Below are 24,786 nucleotides of genomic sequence, written 5' to 3' on the forward strand. Positions count from 1 at the left end.
AGTGGTTCATTCGAAACCTCGTTCCACTTTCACTTTAATCTCATTTCCTGTGTCATTTGGAGGCTTGCTTGGACCAGAAGATACCCGGAGACTCCAGTGAGGCTTTCAGTCAAGGCTGGCTATCCCATACAAACAAAACATTTCCTATCTATGTCGATCTGACGAAACTACCAGATGTATATTTCTCCATCTACCAACAATAATGCCGAGCTATTGCTCGAGGGCAAATGATCATCCATCCCCGCAACTGCTATCATTGAAAGTGAGGAAAGAAGGCAGAGAGCTCCGGCGTGTCGTACAACCCTGCGGGGGCTTGACGGAGGCTGATGAAAGCCTCCACAACCAAGAATATCCTTGCTACAGCAAATACCGCCAACACGGAACCCAAACCCCACGACTTCACCGATTTCATCCAGGGTTTCTGGTGGCCATAGCCTGTCAGACGTGATCCTGGAGCCGCCCCGGAAACAAAAACGTCAAATCTTGGCCAAATTTGACGCGCGAGAAAGAAGATCCAAAGGATAGCTCCCGAGCATGCTATGGTCAGGGAAGAGACCAGCCAGAGCGTACGCTCAACCGGAGTAGGGAAGTGGTCCACCCAGCCAGAGAGGTGAAGCCCGCCGTAGGCTGCTGCTGTCAAGGCAAGAACGGAACGCAAGACGTCGCGATGGACATTGACTTGGCCAAGCCCCAAATTCGTCATGGACGGGAAATTGACAACGTGAGGTACGATGTAGTCGGTCTCGCCGAGGAAAACGCCAATAGTGGGCACCGAGGTGAAGTAGTAGGGGGCATACGACTGTCGATCGACGCAGTGTGCCCAGAGGACGTCTGCTGCTTGTGCAATCTGTTTCAAGAAGTCTGGATCGATTGGTTTGAAGCTTCTCTTCCCCTGTTGAACATCGGGGAATACCCTCCGACAGTAGATTCTGCTGTGATGCAGTGTGAGCTCTTCAAACGGAGGCGCAAAGTACGTCTGGAGGCACTCTGTCGCGACAGTCTGCTTGCCCTGATCGATGTGGTACTCATATGCAGAGCGGGGCACAGTTCTTGTCTGGGGATTGAGAGCAGTCGGCGACCGACGCGGCCGAAGGTCGCTTACATCGAATCCAAGAAACCTAGATGGATCCCTGGAGCCAGGTGACCCAATCGACAAGTGAGTTGTCACGAGAACCCTCTTATCTTGGTGCAAGGCATCTCCCGCAACCCGCACTCCGCCGCCCTCCACCGAGCCTGCAGGCAAATAGATGAAACATCGAATATCGGTGACTCCGTCAACCGCGCTTACAGACGAACACGCCGACATCAACGAAACCACGTCCCCAAGTCCCTCGCCCACAACCGTCGGGTCAAGGGCATCCAAAGGTTTACTCCACCAAAGAAGATACAACAGCACCGCGCACGCAACATGGCCACACGTATTTATCTCCAACAGCGACACAGGCAACTGCTCAATCACACGCCCAACGACCTGGGCAACCATCCACCCCGCCTGGATGCAAACCAGCGACTTGGCCATCCAGTCCGCCTTGCTCTTATCCTGTATCTGGAACTCATGAATCTCGGGCAGCTTCCCCAGAAACGACAAGAGGCGAATCCCTTCCGGCGTGAGCGTGACCCTCTCGCCGCCGCTCTCCTCTCCACAAGCCGGTCTGTCGACCACAAACCCGCCCATCACGGCGTAAAAGCATTGCGTCATGTCCCACTTGTGCCTCGAAAGTCCGTCGGCATCTCGCCGGTGCGCAGCGTCTTTCTCAATCTCCCGCTTCAGCCATCCCGCGATGATGTACTGCGCCGCCGCCGTCGCGACGACAATCTCCGGCGCGAAGATGCCGTAGAGAACCCACTTGGCCCGCTCGAGCGCCCGGCTCCGGGCCGTGGAGCGCGCGGCGGGGACGTTGAGGTGGAGCGCCGTCCAGACGCAGATTGTGAGCGTCAGGATGCAGGAACTCACAAGACTGAAGGTGCCGCGGCCGTTTGGTTCGGAGACCCAGGTTCTTGTCGCGGCGGGCTCGGCGGAGGTTGGCGTCGGGAGGAAGAGGGAGACGAGCAGGGTCAGCGTCATTGAAGGAAAGGGGTGTGAGCGCCGCTGGTGGGGCCGATGTGCGAAAAATGCTTGCGAGCTGAGATTTCAGTTACGGATTCGTCTTTAGAGGGGGAGGTATGAGTCTGATTTTATCATTGCTACCCTGGGCTCCCGGGAGGGTGTGGTAGGGACCGCGTGACGCAGCTCTGAGATGCCGAACCTGCATGAGCTGAGAGTAGGGCATGGCCACCACCAACCAGGGGTCTGGAACCAATGACGCTTACCTTTTCTACATCAAGATAAGACTATAGGCTTGATTGCAGTGAAAATTTAAAAGGCCTCCAAAGTTGTTCGGGAGGGGCAGTAACCTGGATTCCCGGGTGCCACATTGTCAACTCACTGACATACCACTCATGTTCACGCTTAACACCGCTTGAAGTCGGAGGGCTGGCGAAGAGTAACACATGTTCCCCCTTTAGAGTTGCACAGTAGTCAAAAAGGTGTGCCCGTACGCGATAACCTACTACACGAAAGTTAAAAATAGTTAGAAGGGTTACCCATCTAGCTATCCAAGTGGCTCGTGTTGTTCTCCTATTTGCAAGTTGGTAACCTTATTGTACTCCCTATCATAGTTGATGTCGCCACAATCGCTGTTCCTGTTGTTGCTGTCATCATAGCATAATTATCATCTTAAATACCTCCGCGCGGGTAGTGAAACTCAATTATCAAGGTTGACAACCCTCTATGCTTGAACCACGGTTTTTTTTTACGATGAAAAAGATTAATCAAATGGCATTCGGGCTCGATTCTTTGAACGTTTGTCTCTGTTTCAGTGATCTTTTAGCCGTGTTGTGCTGGCGTCTCGAGGGAAGTGATTTCACACACTATCTCTTCCTGTAAAACTTATTCCATATGATCAACTCGATCAACAAGTGTTCATTTTCTCTTATTTACCCCTGCATCTAGAGACAAACAGCCTTGACGATCGGCTAGAATGAGACCTGACCCGAGAGCTGGGCAAAAAGACAGGCAAGCTTCTAACAGACCTCTTGAAGCCATACATAATCGGGTCGGGGTCCTTCATGCTTCAATACCTGAGGCAATGGCAAAAAAAGGCAGATCTTTGTCGTTAGGTTCAACACTAAAGTGATTCCAACGGAGATCTTCCCCTGTATCACCACAAGAAGCTAGGCGATCCTAAGCGCCTGGCGCTGGACATCTTCCGCTTACACCCGTAGCAGCCTAAACATGCAAAACATGTCAACGGCAACTCACACCCCTGTCGCTGGGGCTGAGCTGAAATCGAAAATCCCCGCGTCTTTGTTAATCGCGCTCTTCTCCCCAAATGAAGCGGCTCTGTGATCTTGAATTAGTCTAAACAAGGCATGGGACATTTAGAGGTGAGACAACTCGTTCAAAAGAGCTCGGTATCAGCATGGAGACTCCTGAGCAAGACGTAGTCGAGAGCTCCCTGAATACTTCACCGACCGGACACCGCCACACATGTGGCCATTGCACGTCGCTCTTGATATCGCCTTCGGAGGAGGATCGAAAGCGAAGAGCAACGTGAGTCACATTCGCTGTCATTTGCATCGAGGCTAATCATTGACAGAGTATGGCGCAATGACTTCCAGCGAGACATGGAGGCTGTCCACGAAGCTGCCGATGCCGGGTGTCCCTTCTTCGCCTGGCTGAGAGAGCATATTGCTAGATCCTCGTCACCGATTGAAAGGCTCTTGCAGGTCAAGATGAAGTTTATCTTGAACTCTTCTCGGGAAAACTTGGCGGATGTTTATCGCTGTGATTTAGTAGTGCGAATGACCGATGGCCAGCGTCACTACCTTCTGCCGATGCCGAGTCTTGATGTTGAGTCGGACGAAGGTGAGTTCCATAAACAGAGGTGGCAGTCGCTCGAGCTGAAAAGTTTCCAGGGGAGACCGCCACAGAACCAGCGGTTTTCCGAACCATCGATGGTAGCTCGGACGTAGAAAGCGGTATTGGGCAGATCCGCCGTCGACTGGCTTGGTGTCTGGAATGCCACAAAGATGAATGCAGGCAGGAGACCGAAGTTCGCCCTCTGCGATTCATCTCCGTCGGTACTGGGGACATGACTTCTGTTCATATAACCAAATTGAGCAGTACAGGAACCGACCCCTATGTGGCACTCTCTTACTGCTGGGGCTCTGAGCAATTTGTGAAGACGACGAGTTTGAATCTTTCACATCACGAAGACATGATCAAGATCACTTCATTACCAAAGACTATACAAGATGCCATCTTTGTCACGCGAAAACTGGGAATTGGTCTTCTCTGGGTAGACAGCCTTTGCATCGTACAGGATGACACCGGAAGTCTGGCGAAGGAAGTCCAACACATGGCAGATTACTATGCCAACTCCGTCTTAACAATCTCTGCGGCGAGAGCCAAGAGCTGTCACGATGGATTTCTATCACGAAATGACGAGCAGGACACGAACATGCTGGCCCAATTCTACTTTCCCGTACATTTCGGTGAAAAGAGAGACGTTGCCAGTTACCTCAAGCTCGTCCCGCCCACACAGCAAGAAGATCTCCCGATCGATGCTCGAGGTTGGACTTTCCAGGAATCAATCATGGCCACGAGGTTAGCCACCTTTGGGGAACGTCGGATCTGGTGGTCTTGCATGGCCAGAGGCGCAAATCAAACGCGATCGGTTGGCCACAACGTCCTTCGGACCGAGATATTCGATTATCGAAGAGACATGCATGTGGGTAGCCCTCAGTGGAGGCAAGAATACGGTATCCATGCCTCTAAAAAACGTCCCATACTTGGTTCCTCGTCTGACGGGATCTCGCAGAACTACGAAGAATGACGTTATGGGCACGGCTTCTCAATGATTATACATCGCGGGTCCTCTTCGTACCACATGACCGACTGCCTGCCATCGCCGGCATCGCGCGCATGGCAGCGTCCTTCTTCAATAATCCGGAGAAACCAGCCTTGCCGTTGTATGTCGCAGGTTTGTGGAACACAAAGGAGCTGCCTCTGCAGCTCTTGTGGGTGCCCAGAAAGGAGCGCGCGTTGCATTCGTCCTACATAGCACCGTCGTGGTCGTGGGCCAGCTACACAGGACAAGTTTCCTGGAACTGGCCAAACTATGCAACTCTCCCGGCGCAGGTAACTCCACGCTTAGATCGTCACGGCTATAAGAGCTGACTTTGACGAGTCATATTTAGGAACCGATCGAGAATTGACAGATCAACGAGACCCAGACATCCAGGAAGTTTCGGTTAGCTTGTGCAATGACGTTGCGCCATACGGAGCCATCGCCGCTGGGTTCCTGAGGTTGAACTGCATTACTTTCGACCCAAGCCAGCTGACCAGAGGCCCTAGGAGACACCTCGAGTTACTCTTCGACGCGGACGGTAATGAGTCTACCTCCTTGGACGCTGTAGACTGGCCGTATTGGGACGAATATGGCGGTCTTCTCTGCATCCATGTGTCGAATTACAAGGGAGACTACCCCCGTGGTCTCATCCTTGCACCCAACGAGGACAGCACATATCGCCGTGTCGGCGTCTTCTTCAACTGGCGATCTGATCAACCATCAAGGGAATTAGAGCATCGCAAACGAGAAATCACGATTATATAACCTGCCATTTTGCGACTGCTCGATCTCTCTGAGAAAGAGAAAGGCGCATTCTCGCGAGTTGATTGCCAGGTTCGTCCCAGCCCGCTGCAATACGACGCTGCAATTCCCCTTTCCATGTTGACCTTTACCAGCAATGATTGGCCCGCATGCCGTGGCCATACTTTGAGCCCACAACACCCATCGGCACTCGACGCGACGATTCTTGCTCAATGCCCGGTAGAAGGAAAGCTTGGCCCTCCGCCAAGGCCGTCAACGCAAGCCGGTGCATCTCAATTCCGCCTATCGGCCCTGGCACAATGACGTGTTGTACGAGGGGCAGATCTGTCGGATCTGGCATGCGTCCTGCTTTTATCCGGTGCCCTGCTGCGCAAACCCCGCGCTGGTCCCCCGCGCTGGTCCCCCGCCCTGGCCCCGCGTCGGCCCATCTTCCGGACCCGAACGCCGGGCTGCGGCCGGAGATGTCGTTGTATGGAGGTGCATTTCCGTGTCCGGGGCTTAGTATAAAAGAGAGGACTATATGTGATGTTCCCAGCTCTTGAGGTGGTCTTTGTTCATTGACCAAGATACCAACTGTCGCGATGAAGTTTCTCAGGGCAGCCGCAGCTCTGCTGCTCGCTGCGGGTGTCTCAGCCATCAAGAATCCAGTTCTCCCAGGGTACGCTCACTTTCGCCTCATCTTTCCCAAGCCTTCATTCTGCTGACAAGCGCCAGATGGAACCCGGATCCAGCCATCCTCCGCGTCGAGGACACGTACTACATGGCCGTCTCGTCCTTCACCTACTTCCCCGGCGTGCCAATCTACAAGTCCAAAGACCTGGCGAACTGGGAACTCGTCTCTCACGTACTCAAAACCCCAGAGCACCTGCCCATATACGGCATCTCCCACGGCGAAGGTGTCTGGGCCCCGTCATTCTCCCACCACGACGGCCTTTTCTACATCACCTCCATGACCCGCTGGGGCTCTGACCCGAACTGGCGTTCCTGGCCGCGCATCTGGTACATCTCGTCCCCGGACCTCGTCATCTGGTCAGACTACACGTGGGCGGAGCCTTACGGCATCGACCCGGACATCTTCCACGACGTCGACGCCGGCAAGACATACCTCAACCTCATGGGCGTGAACAACAACTACGACCGCTTCTGGGGCATCACGCAGTGCGAGATCAACCTGGCCACCGGCAGGTGCGTAGGTCCGTACCGCAGCCTCTGGAACGGCACGCTCCCCAACATCGCCAGCGCCCGCCCCGAAGGCCCAAAGATGTTCAAGCGAGGCGACTATTACTACCTCCTGATCGCAGAGGGCGGCACGAGTACAGGCCACCGCGCGACGATCGGACGCTCAAAGTCGCCCGAGGGACCGTTCGAGGGTGCGCCGAACAACCCGCTCATCTACAACGGCGCCGACCAGAACCTCACGGTGCAGTCTACCGGGCACGCCACCTTCACCGACACCCCCGATGGCGAGTGGTACGCCTCCCTCCTGGCGCGCAGGAATGTGAACGGGAGGTCGGTGCTTGGCCGCGAGGCGTTCCTCGTCAAAGTCGACTGGGAAGACGACTGGCCGACGATGAATGGCGGGGAGCCCCTGATGCTGAGCCAGAGCATCGAGGGGGGGCCCGACCAGCAACTTCCCAAGTTGAAGTGGGCGGACAACTTTTCAGGGGCAGAGTTGGATCTGAATTGGTACCAGGTCCGTACGCCATACACAGAGAACTTTCGTCTCAAGTCGTCGGCGGCGAGCAATGATAAGAGAGTCGTGGCTAACGAGTCGTCGTCGGGCGGTCTCGTCTTCAACCCCAATGTCTTCACGCTCGGCGACCGCGACACGCCGGCCGCGGTCTTTCACAAGCAGACGTCGCTCAACATGACCTTCTCCGCGAAGCTGCTGCCGACAGAGAAGGGTCTCGGACCGAGGCAGTCCGTCGGCATCGCGTCGTACCTAAGTGAGGTCAACCATCAGGACATTGGCGTCAGGGGCTGCTGGAACAAGACCGGACTATGCTTGTACGTCGATCTGCTGCCAACGTCGGATGGGGCCAACACGCGGCCAAACGTGAGACCACCTCCCCTCTGCTCCCGCCCCACGAGGGAAGCGGAGAGAAAACAAGACTTGTATCGTGGGCCAAAGCTGACACTTTCCAGTCAACCGAGTACCCTCTAGGCCAGTCGACGATTCCTTCGGACCTCACATTGCACATTCGCGCCGCTCCTCTGACGTATTCCCTTGGATACTCTCGCGGCAGCAACTCGACCTCGCCGACGTGGGTGAAGGAGTTCAGCTCTCGGCAGATGAGCGCGAATCCCGGGTATCCCAACTTTGAAGGCGCCATGTTTGCGCTCTTCGCGAGCGGCAACGGCGAGCCGTGGCCGTACGACGCGCCTGACGTCGGCTTCAGCAGCGTCGAGGAGGTCTACTACGAGGAGAACCTGCCTGATTACGATGAATGGAATTAAGTTGAGGGGACGGGGGAGGGGCTGGGATGGGATCGGCGTCCGCACACAAGGCTCCGGCCGAGGGGCTACTGATCGTCTCCGGTCCGTGGCCGCGGGTTGTTCAATATGTAGCTCTTAATTTCACCCTTTGATATGCGTACGAGATATTCCATGTGAAATTGTTATTTCACCTCGCAGTCGAGTTGCGAGCATCAACATGTTTTTGGTTGCCGCTTACACCCCTGAAGTTACTTGGCAAAATGTGAGGTTCTCTGCAAGCTTTTCTGTAAGCTTCAAATGACCGTTTGTTTGATTGCCAATGAACCATAACAGCCGTGATATCAATACTACAGGTCGGAAGAAGACCGAATCGAGGTTACGCGGTCCGTCGTTTTCGGCCATAAAAGCCGACATATTGGTGTGCCATCCAACATACGAAGAGGCAGAAAAAAAAAAGAGGTGCGCCGTTTCTTAGTGATATTTGGGAACGGAACGATCTACCTTCGGAACCATCGGTGGTATGGAATTCAACCCTAGCAGTCGCTAAAAAAGTTCAATATCCCGGTAGTAGCACCAGCAGCAGCAGCTGGCTCCGGTTCGCGGCGGCAGCTGGGGCCGCCGAGAAGACGGGAAGACCAGGGCTACGACCGACATGAAAGAGACACAGGTGGGAAAGGATCTTCAGGTACGAGAGCCCCGGAAGCCAGGACGCGAGCATCCGTCATGCGAGGCGGCTGCCCGGCATAGGCCCGGTCGCGGCCGCCGACGTATGTACATATCTCTGGCAAGCAACGCGGACTTGGCCCGTCTGCAACGTGAGGGAAAAGAAGATTGAAAAGCCGAGATGCATGATTATGATTGAGCCCTACGCCACTGACCGCCAGTCTGGCTGCGTGGCGGCAGGCCTGCAGTCGAGAAAAGGGGATGCGATGCAAGGCCCCCAAGGCAAATGATGTTCTGGAAGCTCCCAGGGGAGGTGAGATGAAGATGGCATCGGTGGGGGGCTGTCGAGGGCCGCTGCAATTCGTACCTACATATGTATTCGTGCGGCGGGGAAAGCAAGCCGGCTCGGTTCGAGGACACGCACAGGATCAAAAGTCGAACTGTCAGCGACAGTGATGATCGCTCTCGGTCTAAGCCACACAACGACACACAAGCAAGCACCAGAAATAAAAAAAAGCTCCCGTCCGAGTTTGCGGGGAAACGAAGAGGTAAAATCGCGTTGTAACGTGGGCGATTAACGAAGCGAGGCGACATGACATGGTCCAGGAATGGTGCTGGCTGTGCAACCACAATGTCACCCTGGGACGTAGAGCCGTGGATCCTTTTGATGACATCTGGGTACGATGCAGCAATAGTGGCAGCAGAAAGCAGAGATTGCAAATGAGATTGACGAAGCATTGCGTACTGCCCAATGGTCAGAAGTAAGGTTGGCGAGGAGGCAGAGCTTGACCCTGGATGCACGCATGAAGAAGCACAGACGACTGGAGATGAGCCTCGAGAAGCCATTATTGGGTACGAGGTTCAGAGGCTGAAAGGGGATGCCGGTCGTGTGTGTGGGCTGCGAGCATGTCGGACGCATGGATGATGCCCGGTGAAAAGGAGACACGGGATTGGAGCGTTGTTTACAACGGGATGAAGTAAGCTGTTCCCAACGAGAAGAACAGCTTGGGTTGTGCTTGATGGCGACTGCTGATGGAAAGCCTCTCAAGGAATTGGAGCGAGTCGATTGACGGATAATCTCCAAGAGGTGGAATAGCGGGATATCAGTGAACATGCCCTCTATGTACAACGCCCGGCATCACATGCCCTTCCTCGCAGCTTCAGGAGTAATGGGACTTGCAAGGCCGTATCTTGCCAGGTGTCCATTTCATCAGTTGAGGCCGAGGATGACTCTTGAGTATGACTGCTCAGGTGCTGGCGAGGCAGTTTTTCTGCCTTGAAGAGGTTGGTTTTGCAGCGTGATGCGGCGGACTGAGTAAGACGTAGAAGGTTGACGGCCCCTAGAGATTGGAATATATTGGACGTGTGCAGGAGTCACCCGAATAGGCGGCCGGTCTGAGATCGTGGCCCTCTCTTTCTCTCTCTCTCTTTCTCTCTCTCTCTCTCTCTCTCTCTCTCTCGCTCGGTGTTCGGTGGTGATGGTGGTGAACAGGGCCAATGGCTCGGGATGCCCTGACAACTTTTAGCTGGGGGCGTGGGCATGTGAGGGGGGACAGGGGAGGAGGGAAAGACGGAGGCGCAGAAAGGGGGAGAGAGGAGACGGGCCTGTCGCGACGAGAGCAAACAGAGCAAGGTGTAGGTAGGACAGGGCAGGGTTTGACGGATTGGCGGTAGGGTCCGAGACGGCCCAGGTGTGTGGTCGCCGAAAGAAGGTTGCGAAGGGGGGGTGGGTGACGATGAACAAGAACCAAACCACAAAAATGAGGAGCGGTGATGCAGATTGAGATGCGGAAGTTGGGGGTTGTCAGATGGTGATGTTCTGGAAGATGACGATGATGTCGATTCTGGCCGATAGAGCCCAGGGCTGAAATTGACCATCGACCAGGCCAAGGCAGCGCCTCAATGATCTGCTGCGCGTGTGGCTTTGGTGGAATTGCAAGTTCATGCGAAGAGGCTGGCAGAGGAGGGCAGAGGACGGGCTTTTGCTGCATTTGGGCCCAGGCGGTGAAATTGGATGGAGATTCGAGGAATCGAGTATCCGTACCTTAAGTAGAAAGTGTACGTGAAGGAGACGCGACCGAGGCTGCTCGTGGAACAAGACGGAGCAGTAGCCGGTTACGTAACTCAGCTGCGAGACGAGGCTAAGGCAGGGCGAAGTGGACCTGACAGGCAGGTACCTCGGAGACTGAAGGAAGGTCCTGCCAAAGTATCCTCTATCCCTTTTTTGCTCTTTCCATAGGTAGTCACATAGTGTCCCTCTCGCTGATGGAAGTGGGCAGGCATCGATCATGGGCAACACCTTCCCAATGCACCGTGACCTTATTCAGGCTTACTTTTTGGCTGATATTGATTATTGCTAGATTATTGCCCAGATGCAGGACGCGATTGTGTACCTAACTTGCCACGGCCATATCTCCTTTTTCGACAGCGACTGATATCATCTGGAGAACACGGGAGAGTGAGTCCTGTCTCTTACGTGTGCGACTCTACCTACATTGGCACAGTAGCAGCAAAAGTAGCCGTGTAAGTGTTGTTGCACGGATATTAACATCAACATAGCTAGCGTCGGTACATCACCCAACGTTCCCTGTGAGCTGCCAGTGACTGCCTGCCCGCAGACGGTATGCAAAAGGACCGCTAGGGATTGGCCGGGGATGTTTGAGAGAAGGGGCCTCGGGGGGGCAAATGGTTCGATGTTGTTCTGGCGTTAACAGTCTTGGGGGGCATTCCAGCCACAGAAACGGGCCTGTTGGGGGCCGGCACGGGGCCGTCAGGAGTTGGGAGCCCCTCTTCCGAGTCGCAGATTCAGTGCTGGCTATCGTTGTGAAGCAGATTTCAGCAGAGTGAGAGCCGCCGTTTGATCGAAGGCGAGCGACTTGTTTGGTCAGAGCCAAGCCTTTTCGTGATGTTCTGTCCGAGGTAGAGGGAATACGGAGCATGATGCCACTTGGGAGTCGGAGAAGGAGGAGACCTAAGCAGAAGGAGGAGGCGTGAGGCGCTCCGTGGCTCAAAGTCCGGGACGGAAGCTAACCGCCCCTGGAAGGTGAGGCACTTCAGTGGGATGGTCGGGACGGATTCCATTGAGCTAAAATCCCCTAGTGGTGCACAGCGCCCAAAGCAGATGCTGTCAGTGTCAAGATTCGCCCGCCCGGGCTAAGCCTCCAAGGTGCCTAGCAAGCCTAGCAAGCCCAGGTAGCAGCGGCCAGCTTCCATTAGCTTATTCGTACCTCCCTCCGTCCCTCCCACCAGGTACAGCAGAAGCAGAGTACGTACCTCTGTCGACTGTCGAGCCTGCAGCCAATGGCCGTTGAGCATTACGTGTAATCCGATGGCCAGCAAGTGTTTTCCGAGGAAAGAGCTTCCCCAGCTGTTGCTTAGGTTCCTTCCATTGCTTCTCCTGGCTCTCGCACCTGCACCTGCACCTGCACTTGCACTTGCACTGTACAAGGCAAGGCGGCACCCAACCCAACCCAAGGCATGGCTTGGCGCCGTTTTTCTTATTCCACGCGGCTGGCATTTCCCTACCAGGCTCACCGTAAAACTCACCTTGACTCGAGTCCCATCTTTCTCTTCTTCTTCTACCTGGTAAAGCTTGGTCCGTTCACCAACCATCAACACGTTAAATCTTAACCTTTATCCTTTCATTGGTCATGTTCTCTCTGGCCCTCAGTGGTTTGCAAGTACGGATACTCGTACAAATGCAGATGAAAGCCTAGGCATATCCGATGACCGATGCACCTAGGGATTCCACTTCTTCACCGCGCCCACCCACTCTGCTCCCGCCGGCGCACTTGATCTCGAACGGTCCCCTGCAATGGCCGACACAGTCGACTTGACCCTGACCCATCTGGCCTCTCAGGAGGCGCGGCTCTCTCCGCCGTCCTGGGAACAGGTACCGGACGGAACGACAAACAGACAACGGGCACACGACAGGCATTGCACCCAGCCAGTTATCCAGGGCGCGCAGGCACAGGACAGGCACAGGACAGGCACAGGACAGGCACAGGCTCAGGCACAGGCACAGGCACAGGGCCGCAAACCGTTCCCCTCCCCTCGTCGACTAGGAACAGGGCCATATCGAAGCGATTATTCCAGCAGTGTTTGACGGGACGCCTCCTCTTCTTTTTCCCCCGTCAACCACGTCCCTGAAGTTGTCGGACCGTGGATGTTCTGGAAGGCATGTATGTACAAGTATCCGTACAGTGAGGTGAGGTGCAGGACATGTCCGTTCATATCCCTCCCTGGTATATACAAGAGCACACAGAACAGAGTACGAATCGCCCCTTCTCGTTCTGCCGCCTTGGAGACCCACCCGCACCAATATCTCACCAATCCCAACCAATACTTGGAACAGCTTTCCCCAAGGTACCTTGCCTGCACATTTTCAGCTCGAGGTACCTTGCCCGACATGAGTACCTATCCGTACGTAGAGGTGCAGTGCAGTGTGTACGGAGACACCCCGATCACCCCTTGGCCCCTCCGCGCTGTGTGTGCTCGCGTGGGAAACAGCCTATTCTCACCTTACCTACTGCATAGAGGTACCTCTAGAGCTTTTTGCACTGGCTGTTTGGCTATGCCTACACTGAGATGCACTGCACTGGCTGGCTGGCTGGCTGGCTGGCGTGGTTGTCCGTCCGCCCATTGACATTGTTGGCGACCTTCCCTGCGCGCTAAGGTACCGACGGGACGAGTCCCTTCATCCAGCCCAGCCAGTATCTGTACCTATCCCGTCGCGCGCAAGGAAGGAAAGGGAAGAAGAAAAAAAATTGTGCAGCTCCAACCAGCTTCCTTCCTTCCAGAGTTCTCAGACTCCATCCACGTCCACACGTCCACGTCCATCCAGCCAGCCACTCCAATCCACTCCTCCAGTCGCCTAGGACCAGTCCAGTCCAGTCCTTCTCTCGGCCGACAACCCACCACACTCCGCGCCCCCGACAGCACCTCTCCCGTCTCCATAGGTTAGGTGTTTGGCAGTTTGCACATAGGATTTGCACATCGTTGCATACCGGCGGCCTTGTCTACCTACCTACCTTGCTGCGTTGCTTTGCTTTGCCTTGCCTTGCGTATCCGTACCCAGCGTTGCGTTGCCTCCTTGGGCCCAGTCCCGTCTCCTCCTCCTCCTCCTCCTCCTCCTTACGGGGTCACTCGCTCGCTTCTTCTCTTGTTCCGACGACCTGACCTTGCTTCCGCGCCGCACCGCACCCGCATCGCGCTGTCTTTGACGACACCCCCATCCCGAGACCACCAAACGACAAGCAACCTCCTCCTGCTGCTCCTCCTCGTCGACACCGCGAGACCTCCTCCTCGCTTCGCACACACCCACCGACCCCCCCCTACGCGTACCCTTCCTCCTGCTGCTGCTCCTCCGCACCCCCTCCCGCTCCTCTCCCAGGCCTAGGCATAGCAGCAGCAGCAGCAGCAGCAGTGGTGGTGGACAAGCAAGCAACAGAGAGACCACCACACGCGAAAAAATCTCTCGAGGCGCGCCGCTCTCTCTCGCTCGCTCGCTGTACAGGGACCACCACCTCACGGCACAAGGCACAAGGCACACACACACACTCACTCGCACACTGGCCGGACACGCTCACAGCACCTCCTTCCCCTCCGCAGCTCTCCCGTCACCCTTTCTCCTTCTCTGCCCAGGGTGTCGCGCATCCACGCATCCATACACGCCTCCTCCCCTGGTCTACCTCAGAAATCCAATCGTGGCTCCATAAAAATTTCTAATTAAAATCGAAATGGCTCAAGAAGACAGCCCAAGCATCAGCACCAGCACGAGTGCCAGCACTGCAACAAGCGTGCCTGTACCTGCTCCTGCTCCTGCTCCTGCTGCTGCCTCTGATCCTGCTCCTGCCTCTACCGAGACTACTGCTGCTACAGCTTCCGCGTCTGTTGCGCCTACACCTACGCCTACGCCTACAGCTACAGCTACAGCTGCTGCGCCTGTACCCTTACCCGTCTCGGCCTCTGATGCCAACGACGTCGTCGCTTCCTCGACAACCTCTACTAATTCTGTCCCTCCCCCGACCACCTCGACCTCACCTCCTCCTCCTCCTCCTCCCTCCGCGACCCCGACCCTCACCTCGACCCCGACTGCCCCTACCGAGACGACGTCCACTGCACCTGCGAACGCGTCCGCGACCGCTTCTGCACCGGCGCCCGTCACTGCGACTGCGACTGCGACTGCGAGTGCTCCTCCTCCCGCGTCCGCGCCTGCTCCTTCCGCCGTCGCTCCTGCGCTTCCTACCCACCAGCAGAACGGTGACGCGAGGGCGTCTTCGTCGCCCGCCATGGCCAACAACCAGCCGCCTGGCCACCCGAGGAGCTACCCGAGCCCGAACAACTTCCCCTCTCCCATGCCGCAAGGCCAGTACGCCTACCACCAGCCGACCCAGCCTCCTCCCGATCCCTATCGAGCCAGTCCTGGCGCGCCTGTTCCCTCTCTCCCGAGCATGAAGAGTCTCGATCACCACTACCCCTCGGCCGCGCCGCAGCACCAGCCTATGCCCATGCAGATGCCAATGGCTCCCAACGCTGGCATGCCCTACTACCTGCCCCCGGGCGTCCAAAACCCATACTTGGCGCAGGATATGAACAGCATGCGCTATGCTCTCCCGCCAGGCCACCACCACGATCCTAGACTGATGCGCGGTCCCGGAGGCCCCAAGAAGGTACGTTACGGAGGTTACGGTGGTTGATAGTCGTCACAGGTTGGAACTTGAGCTGACGACTGGGTTTTCTGGTTTCTAGGAGATTAAGCGCCGGACGAAGACGGGTTGCTTGACGTGTCGCAAGCGTCGCATCAAGGTTAGTAGTGTGATTTTCCATGACATGTTTTTTTCCCCTCCCCTCCCTTCACATCCCGCCGCGGCGCATTGCGCCTGCACCACAATTGGGGAATGTTCGGGGGCTCGTCAGTGGTACCCAATTGAGGCAAGAGGAAATGCGCGAGGCAGAGTAAAGAAACAAACTTTACGATAAGCGAACCGAGTCGTGGTTTCGCGGGAAAAACGGTCGCTTGAATGTCGCTTGTCGCTTGACTTGGAGCTACTGCGAAGCGAGGAGCCATGAACCACGTCCGCGTCCCGGGATCGCGCCCGCCCGCGCCCGCGCCCGCAGGGAGGAGCAATCTTCCGTTCCTGCAGAAGAACCTACCGCACTGCACCCGACACCGCCAACCCCAAACGCCAATGCCAATGCCCGCCGCGCCCACAGCACGTTTCGGCTGGTCTCGCCTCGCCTCGCCTCGCCTCACCTTATCCTCACCTCACCTTATCCTCACCTCACCTCACCTCACTTGCAGTCGCAGCCCCTCTCCGACCGGCTCCGATCGGCGTACCTACTTCTTAGCCTCACCGACTACCTTACCCTATCGCTGCTGCCTTACCTCATCCATCCCACCTCATTCCTCAATTGACACCGACACCGACTCTCACCGACAAGACATCCCACTCGCACACTTTCCCAATTGCCGCAATCTGATTCATTGCATCTACTCGTTGATTCTCTTTGCACTCAAACTAACCAACCTCACCAGTGCGACGAGGCGCATCCCACTTGCAACAACTGCAAGAAGTCCAAGCGCGAGTGCTTGGGTTACGACCCAATCTTCAAGCAGCAGCCTGGTCCTTCCGCCATCCAGCCCGCGCCCAACGCCCAGCGCGTGCCGACCCCGACCATCCCGTCCGTGCCGTCGTCCGTCCCTCCGACGGTTCCCACCGTTCCGTCGACGCCCGCTGCCCCGGCTCCCGTGTCCGTCGCCTCGTCCAACCCCTACGGCAACCAGCCCGCGGTCCTCCCCAGCTCATATAACGCCACCGTCGCATCCTCTCACGCACCGCTGGATCCCGCTCTGTCTTCGGCAGCATCAAGCGTCAAGGCTGAGCCGAACTCGTACGATTTCGCGGCCCCGATAGATCCGGCTCTGCAAAGTCTACCCGCTCAGGCCACCATCTCCTCGACGCATCATCAGCCGTTCTCGGCCGAGCAAAGGGCAGGCTTCGACAACCATCTCAGAGGTGCGACCCTCCCGCAGTTATTGTACATTCCTTGCTCTCTTTCAGCGTTGCTCTGCATCCATGGCTGTGTGCTAACACGAGACTTGTAGTTACAAAGATGAAAATCGATGAGCTCATCGGCCTCCTGGGCCCTGCTGCTCCCACCCAGGAGATCGCCCTCACCCCGGAGATTTTCGGTGAAATCATCAGCATTTACAACGAGGTGTACGCCGTCGGCCTTCAGTCCTTCTTCGAAACCAACTGGTTCCATGCCAAAGATGCTCAAGGCAAATTCGCTCTCGAGCACAACCAGCCAATCATCAGCCAATTCGCATCCTTCGTCAAAGTCCTTCAGGCCGTCCCGGCTAACGACCACACTCAAATGGCCCATTCTGGAGTTCTCGAGGCTCGGTTGATCTGGGCCCTCGCCAGTATGCCATGCAGCGGTGCTACCATGACGGCCAACACGGATGCGAAATTCTTGCCCTCTCCTGAGGATTTGACGGAAGCTGCCAACAGAGTTAGGGTCTTCGAGACACTTCTCTCCGGCGACTTCCTGCCCTCCAACCCCCTCGCACCTCCCGTCCCAGACGCCAACCCGCATCGCCAGCAGGAATTTGAGTTTTGGCACAACCTTGCACAGTACCTGTGCCATCACGATGCTGCCAAGCGCGACGAAATCCTTGGCAATCTCCGGCTGCAACTGGGTGGCAGAGAAAACCGCGATCTCATCTACTCGATTGCCATCTCCCGCGAGATCTCCCCGAGGGTTGAACCAGGCTTCGAGAGGAATATTCCCCAGCACATGGACGAGTCCGACCCTAAGAACCGGCTTTACGTGGCGAACAAATTTATTCAAGATGAGGCGCAGGTCACAGGAGGAACGACAAATATTGTCCGCCGTTTCAGTGAGATCGCCGTTCGATCTTTCATCAGCCCGGGTGTCAACATTGCGAGGGGCTCAGCCATCCCAGGACAGCAATAACCAGTCACGCGACCGGTTTTCCTCCATCTTTCAGCATCGAACTCTGCAGCATTTTCCAGGCTCAAAGGGCGAAGGGACCCAAAAAAAAGTTTTGTGTGTTTTTTTATGGCGTTGAAAGGGGAGGGAAGGAAAGCATTGTTTTTCAATCCATTGATTTTCATTTCCTTTCTCCTTTGCATGCGGGCGGCACCGCGCCGCTCGTCCCCCCTAGTATATTTCACGGCCGATGGCATTGTACTGTACAATATGTCCAACTAAAATTAGTGGTATTCAGGCATGGCGGTGCGGGTCTGGCGAAAAGAAAAAACGGTGGAGAGAAGGAAGTGTGAGGTTGAGCATTGGGAATGGTTGAGGGCAGGTTTTTTGTCCAAAGACTCCTTGGGCGAGCCGGATCTTGGGTCTGGGTGAGCCAGAGCTCTGTACGATTATAGACAAGTCCCTGGTCCCTTATTGGGTAGACCAGCATAACTAAAACAATAACAAAGTTGCATACAGGTCGGGTCCCAGCTCCGTGTGATGAGGATGTCATTAGCAAGCGTTGCTGCGTCTGGCATCCTAGGATGGACTGGCTCATATGGCATGTAGTGGGCTCGCAGTAGGGAACGGGAAAATGACCCAAATGCCAGTTGAAGACGAGACGATTATTCCCGATATTGGTATTGCATGGTCGAAACGAACGGTATCCCCTTACAGGGAAAACACCACAGCATCGATGGCTGCATGTCAGCGACGCAACAACAGGCCCGGCCCAAGGCGGAAGGCTTCGCCGGTCCGAAACCCGGGTGAGAGAGCTGGTCCAACGGCCCATTCGGGGACTCTGCAATGTTCAACTCTGAACGACCCAGCCATCGGGAATGTGCCTTGCAAATTGGCCCGATATGGAAGTTGATTACGCAGGGGTTGAAGACGGTAGCGAGAGGTACCGTCAAGACGGTACACGGCAAACGGGGTGCGATACCGGCCGGCGTACCGGGCGCTTGGCCACTGACCACCCGGCCGAGACAAATCTCACCGGATAAGAGTCTTGGATAAGAGTTTTGGGAGACCTGGGCCTCCAAGCAGGTCCATCAGCGGTAATTGGACGGCCTCTTGTTGTGATGGAATGGGAACAATACTGAGTGCTGACTCGGCTTTCTCTCCGATTCTTCTTCTAAGCCGTTGAGATAGACCGCGACGAATTGGAATAAGTCCATGGATAAGATCGGTACTGATGTAGTCTCTGCTTCGTTGCGATTTCCGTCCCTTCTTTACAAACACATAAAGAACAGCAGCACACCTCGACTTTCCAAAGTGTCAAGTCCGCCCTACACCTACCTCAGGTACCTATCACACTCACCAACCCGAGTCCCCCAATTGAGTTCACCCCACCGACAATCCCCCTCCCCCACCTTCCAAGTCGGACACCTCCGCCTTGAGCAGGTCACCCCGCGCCGGCGCCGGTCCTTGGAGGGGCAGCTGTGTAGTGAGAACATCAACATCATCATCGCTGCAACGCTTGTATCTCAACTTTTTGGCCCCTACAACTCAATTCTCTGGCCTTGGTATGTTGTCACCGATACACTTCAGAAAGGTGCAAATACTGACCATTCCCAAGGTCAAATCCTTCCACTTTGTCAAGCCCACTGCGTATGTAAACTCATCGCGTCGAGCTCTCTCAAACACCAATCACAACCGTCCTCTTCTCAGAGCTTCAGTCATCCACTATCCAATCCGTATACCCAACGCACGCCTCGCAACAATGACGAAGCCAAAGGTTCTCCAGCTCGGCAAGGTCGAGCAGTAAGCCTCTCTCCCCTCATAATCCACATCCAACCTCAACTGACACCCTCCAGCGCCCACGAGTCCTGGTCCTCGCTCGGCACCGTCGCCGACATCATCACCCCGAAATCCACCTCCCGCCCCGAGTTCCTCCAAGAATGCGCCTCCGGCGCCCTCGACGGCGTCATCGCAATCTACCGCACCTTCTCCAGCGTCAAGATCACCGGCAAGATCGACGCCGAGCTCGTCGCCGCCTTGCCCCCCTCCGTGCGCTTCATCTGCCACAACGGCGCCGGCTACGACCAGATCGACGTCGCCGCCTGCACGCAGCGCGCCCCCACGCCCCTCCTCGTCTCCAACACGCCCACCGCCGTCGACGACGCCACGGCCGACATCAACGTCTGGCTCATGCTCGGCGCCCTCCGCAACCTCAACGCCTCCATCCTGACGCTGCGCGCGGGCAAGTGGCGCGGCAGCCCGCCCCCGGCCCTCGGCCGCGACCCGCAGGGCAAGGTGCTGGGCATCCTCGGCATGGGCGGCATCGGGCGCAACATGGCCAAGAAGGCGCGCGCGTTCGGCATGAGCGTGAGGTACTACAACCGCACGAGGCTGTCGGACGACCTGGAGAAGGACGCGGGCGCCGAATACGTCGACTTTGACACGCTGCTGGCCTCGAGCGACGTCATTTCGCTGAACCTCCCCCTCAACGTAAGCCATCCGTCTATTCCTCATGTTGAAGTACACACTAAAAAGATGTACGCATGCCAGCCGCACACCCGCCACATCATCTCGACCGCCGAGTTTGCCAAGATGAAAAAGGGCGTTGTAATCGTCAACACCGCCCGCGGGGCCGTCATCGACGAGGCCGCCCTCGTCGACGCCCTCAACAGCGGCCAGGTCGGCAGCGCCGGCCTCGACGTCTTCGAGAACGAGCCCGAGGTCCACCCCGGCCTGCTCGCGAACCCGAACGTGCTCATCGTGCCGCACATGGGGACCTACACGCTCGAGACCACCGTCAAGATGGAGGAGTGGGCGATTGGCAACGTGCGCCGCGCCGTAGACGAGGGCAAGCTGAACAGCGTGGTGCCGGAGCAGAAGAGTGTTGCTGGTGCTTAGAGACGAATGGGAGACCGGCTAATTGCCGATGGACTCGTAATTACAAGGCGCATCAAACATGATAACATAGACTCCGAGCATTGGTACACCATCACTGGCAAACTACTCTCTGACTCCCTTTTTGTCGCAAATCTCGTTGTTGTCACAGCTGTCGAGACTCTCAGGTTCAAGACTCGCTGGGACAAAACCTTCCACAGTATCTATCACATGGCACACAGCAAGTAATTCTCAGAGGACAACATATATTGTCTATGCCGGGCCACGGTTGACGGGTCCTAGTCCTAGAGTTGATCTACCCTTAACCCCTATATCCCATCCGGGGGTTGAGTCCCATTTTCCCAAATTCGGGCCGAAGAAAACAAATACAAATGCCATGGTCTGGGGAATCACTATTCACAAGCCAACGCCTATTTTTTGTTGAAAAATCTCGCAGCCAGGCCCCCCAACTTTTTTGAGTTCCAGCCCGTAACCGCCCCCAACCGAGATTCCCTTCCCAGATGTGTCATGCAAGTCATGCTGTTGAGAACACACATTGCCAAATGTTATGGTGTAAGCTCGTTGAAGTCATTAATCGGAGTGTTGAAGTCCAACTTTCAAAGATTGGATATTATAGAGAAAACGCTTAGTAGCGGTAGATGTCGCTCTTGTAGGGACCCTCGACGGTGAGGCCGAGGTACTCAGCCTGGACCTTGGAGAGCTCGGAGAGCTCGACGTTGCAGTGGGCAAGGTGGAGTCTGGCGACCTCCTCGTCGAGAACCTTGGGGAGGACGTAGACGCCGACCTCGAGCTTGCCGGACTTGGCGAACTCGACGTACTTCTGGCCCCAGGCAGCGTCACCGGACTTGTACAGCATGATCTGGGCAAGGACCTGGTTGGTGAAAGAGCACGACATGACGAAGGAAGAGTGGCCGGTGGCACAGCCAAGGTTGACCAGACGGCCCTCGGCGAGGAGGATGATGTGGCGGCCGTTCTTCATGAGGAAGCGGTCAACCTGGGGCTTGATGTTCTGAACGCTCTGGGCGTTGGCCTTGAGCCAGGCGACGTCGATCTCGATGTCGAAGTGGCCAATGTCTGTGAAACACATGGTTAGATGGATGATTAATGCGTGGACTTCTTCAGGAGTACTTACTGCAGACAATGGCGTCGTTGGGCATGGCCTCGAAGTGCTGGGCAGTCAGGATGTCACGGCAACCAGTGGTGGTGACGAAGATCTGGCCCTGGGAAGCGGCCTTCTCCATGGTGGTGACCTGGTAGCCGGCCATGGCAGCCTGGAGGGCGTTGATGGGGTCGATCTCGGTAACGAGGACGCGAGCACCCATGGTGTGCAGAGCCTGGGCACAGCCCTTGCCGACATCACCGAAACCAGCGACAACGGCGACCTTGCCGGCAACCATGACGTCGGTAGCGCGCTTGATACCGTCAATGAGGGACTCACGGCAGCCGTACAGGTTGTCGAACTTGGACTTGGTGACGGAGTCGTTGACGTTGATGGAGGGGACAAGGAGCTTCTTCTCCTTGAGCATGCGGTAGAGGTGGTGGACACCGGTGGTGGTCTCCTCAGAGACACCGTAGCAGTCCTTGAGCATCTCGGGGTACTTGTCGTGGACGAGGTGGGTCAGGTCACCACCGTCGTCGAGGATCAGGTTGAGCTTCTTGCCATCCTTGAAGGCAAGGAGCTGCTGCTCCAAGCACCAGTTGTACTCCTCCTCGGACTCGCCCTTCCAGGCGAAGACGGGGACACCGGCGGCGGCAATGGCAGCAGCGGCGTGGTCCTGGGTGGAGAAGATGTTGCAGGAAGTCCAGGTGACCTCGGCACCGAGAGCAGTGAGAGTCTCGATGAGGACGGCAGTCTGGATGGTCATGTGCAAGCAACCGGCGATACGGGCACCAGCGAGGGGCTGGTCGGCGGCGTACTTGGCACGGGTCTGCATGAGACCGGGCATCTCGTTCTCGGCGAGCTCGATCTCCTTGCGGCCGAAGGCAGCCAGGGACAGGTCGGCGACCTTGAACTTGTGGGCGGGAGCAGCCATTGTGATGTTGATTTGTGGTATTGGTGGGAAGGGAAAGAGGTGGATGGGGAGGATAGGAGATGGAAGGAAAGAAGAGAAAGGGAAATCAAAGCTCTGATGGACGGGGGGAGAAGGAGAAGAAAAAGACTTTGGAGGGGTCGAGTCCGGAAAGGGAGCAGGGCGGTGAGTGTGAGTTCTGCGTTGTCCGGACGGAAATTTCTGCTGGACTTGTCGCTCGCTGGTCGGCGTTGCGCGGTGCCTGGACAATACCTTACCTTACCTACCTCTGCGAGTGGTGAGTGGTGACTGGAGGAGGGGGAGGGGTGAGGGGTGAGGTGAGAGGGGCACCGTGTTGGAGGGGGGACACTGGACCTCAGCCAGAGGCGGGGCAAAAAAGTTCAACCAGGTGCAGCAGGTGCAGCAGGTGCAGCGGGTGCAGCAAGTGTGGCAGGCGAGGTGGGGTTCCAGTGCCTTCCTCTCCCTGGTTGAGACCTTCCATTGAGATGGGAAAGAGGGAGAGGCCGAGAGGAAGGAAGAGACCTTGGGAGCTGACACGGCAGCCGCGATAGCAAGAGGTACATCCAAGCTATCGACTCGATGATCCAACGCCACTTTTGCAATGTACGCAGTAGACGTCCAGGGGCCCCTTCCCCTTCATGCCCCGTCACTGCCTCTGTCTCTCCACGTCTTTACTCTACCTACCTACCTACCTACTCTACCTTACCTAGGTACTCCGGACATTCACTCGACGAGGAGCCCAAGGAACGTTTTGCATTCTCAGCAAGGAAGTAACAGACAATGGCCATGTCCGATTTCAAGGCTCACTTACAATGGCACCAACGCCTCCGGGAAGGAAAGACGAGCGAAGGGCTGGCTCAGCCCATTCCCAACTGCCCCGTGTGCCTGTACAAAACTCGTCAGGATTGGTCGAGGAGGCTCCAATTCGACCCCGCGCGCGCCTGGTGCCGCTGTCTCATCCAACGTCAACTCAATTGGTGTTTTGGATTTTTCCCCCCCCTTCCCTTCCTCAAACCCTTCTCTATCTGCCTGGCACCTTAAGCCGTTCAATAAGCCACCACATGGAAAGGGATGGCTAGACCCAAGGGAGCAAGCTTGGAATGAGCTTCCTCCGCCACCCGCAGAGCTCACTCAAGTAGCTCTGTTAACGTGCAACCGTGCTGAATTGGAGCTTCGTTTTTTTATCAGTGCTGATCGGAACAGCTCCAGCATCCCCAAGCCGGGGCCGACCTGCTCGGAGGTAAGGTGAGGTAAGGTTAGGTCGGGTAAAAAATTTGAAGAGGCCGGCCAAGCTCAGGTACTTGCAGCCTTACTCGTATTGTTGCCCGGCCACATGCAAATTCGATAGGCCACAGGTACCTCGTGAACCCTGATGGGGTCCATCCATTCTGTGATTAAGCCTAGAGCCCGCAGCCCACATAGAGCTTTGCCCCTCCTCGCCCATGGCACTGCACTCGGGACTGCGAGGTGTAAGTACTTGGGAGACATCAGTCCAGACCTGCGTGCCGCCGAGACTCGATCTGAGAGGCCAACCCAACCATTCAAAGTCCCTTTTGTTTCCCCTTGTTTTACCGTTTTCACGCGCTAGTCTCTTTCCAGTGTGAAACCCCTCGAAATTGCCCCACCATGCCTCGGGCAACACGCACCACCTCCCTCCTCTCGACTGACTTTCCCAGGAACTCAACACGGCCATGCGAATCATGCAAACCTTCCTTGAGGGCGTGCTGTGCAGTATTCACTCACGTTGTAAAGAGGCTACCGTGGCACCAAGTAACACATCCTACCTTACGTGAAGTATTTTGAAGCACAGTAACATGGGACGGTAAGGCGAACTGAGGCTTCTGACGCCGACCGGTCCGGCCAAACTCAACTGGTAAATCATCATGTTCAACTTCTGTCTGAAGTATTCTTTGGTCGCAATACAGGCTCCAACCTCGACGTCGAAGCTATCTAGAACTTATGACTTGCCGAGATATAACGTGAGTGCTCTGGTTAGCACCATCATACTTCCCCCCCCATGATCAACATGCCCTTTCCGTGCCATGGCCTCGTCTACCACCAAGCCTTTGATCCCAGTTACCAACAACAACTCCCTGGCCAGCTTCAGCCAGCAGAGAACCCAAGGGAGAGGAACTGAACCGTCGCTTTGG

The 24,786-nt window shown here is 56.2% G+C and overlaps 6 protein-coding genes across 6 annotated transcripts; 4 read left to right on the top strand and 2 right to left on the bottom strand.

The window, feature by feature from the left end:
• Positions 1-253: 253 nt before the first annotated feature.
• On the bottom strand, positions 254-2,065 carry CGCA056_v011486 (uncharacterized protein; the record flags this gene model as incomplete). Its single annotated transcript, XM_037326732.1, has 1 exon — positions 254-2,065. The coding sequence occupies one exon, from the start codon at positions 2,063-2,065 to the stop codon at positions 254-256; it is 1,812 nt and encodes a 603-aa protein (XP_037176071.1).
• A 1,396-nt stretch (positions 2,066-3,461) lies between these two features.
• On the top strand, positions 3,462-5,657 carry CGCA056_v011487 (uncharacterized protein; the record flags this gene model as incomplete). Its single annotated transcript, XM_037326733.1, has 5 exons — positions 3,462-3,592; positions 3,639-3,907; positions 3,958-4,803; positions 4,863-5,182; positions 5,232-5,657. 5 exons carry the CDS (start codon positions 3,462-3,464, stop codon positions 5,655-5,657), a joined length of 1,992 nt encoding a protein of 663 aa, XP_037175452.1.
• A 578-nt stretch (positions 5,658-6,235) lies between these two features.
• Positions 6,236-8,111, top strand: CGCA056_v011488 (Non-reducing end alpha-L-arabinofuranosidase BoGH43A; the record flags this gene model as incomplete). The annotated part of the gene is made up of 3 exons (XM_037326734.1): positions 6,236-6,312; positions 6,369-7,710; positions 7,800-8,111. 3 exons carry the CDS (start codon positions 6,236-6,238, stop codon positions 8,109-8,111), a joined length of 1,731 nt encoding a protein of 576 aa, XP_037175454.1.
• A 6,380-nt stretch (positions 8,112-14,491) lies between these two features.
• CGCA056_v011489 (putative transcriptional regulatory protein) lies at positions 14,492-17,735 on the top strand (the record flags this gene model as incomplete). The annotated part of the gene is made up of 4 exons (XM_037326735.1): positions 14,492-15,424; positions 15,504-15,560; positions 16,291-16,771; positions 16,861-17,735. 4 exons carry the CDS (start codon positions 14,492-14,494, stop codon positions 17,733-17,735), a joined length of 2,346 nt encoding a protein of 781 aa, XP_037175453.1.
• Positions 17,736-19,473: 1,738 nt separating this feature from the next.
• CGCA056_v011490 (putative 2-hydroxyacid dehydrogenase) lies at positions 19,474-20,609 on the top strand (the record flags this gene model as incomplete). Its single annotated transcript, XM_037326736.1, has 3 exons — positions 19,474-19,514; positions 19,568-20,201; positions 20,262-20,609. 3 exons carry the CDS (start codon positions 19,474-19,476, stop codon positions 20,607-20,609), a joined length of 1,023 nt encoding a protein of 340 aa, XP_037175451.1.
• A 622-nt stretch (positions 20,610-21,231) lies between these two features.
• Positions 21,232-22,639, bottom strand: SAH1 (Adenosylhomocysteinase; the record flags this gene model as incomplete). The annotated part of the gene is made up of 2 exons (XM_037326737.1): positions 21,232-21,680; positions 21,739-22,639. The coding sequence occupies 2 exons, from the start codon at positions 22,637-22,639 to the stop codon at positions 21,232-21,234; spliced, it is 1,350 nt and encodes a 449-aa protein (XP_037176051.1).
• Positions 22,640-24,786: the final 2,147 nt, after the last annotated feature.

The sequence above is a fragment of the Colletotrichum aenigma genome (genome assembly GCF_013390185.1).
Source record: "Colletotrichum aenigma strain Cg56 chromosome Unknown KSG_Cg56_contig07, whole genome shotgun sequence".
NCBI classification, from domain to species: Eukaryota; Fungi; Ascomycota; class Sordariomycetes; order Glomerellales; family Glomerellaceae; genus Colletotrichum; species Colletotrichum aenigma.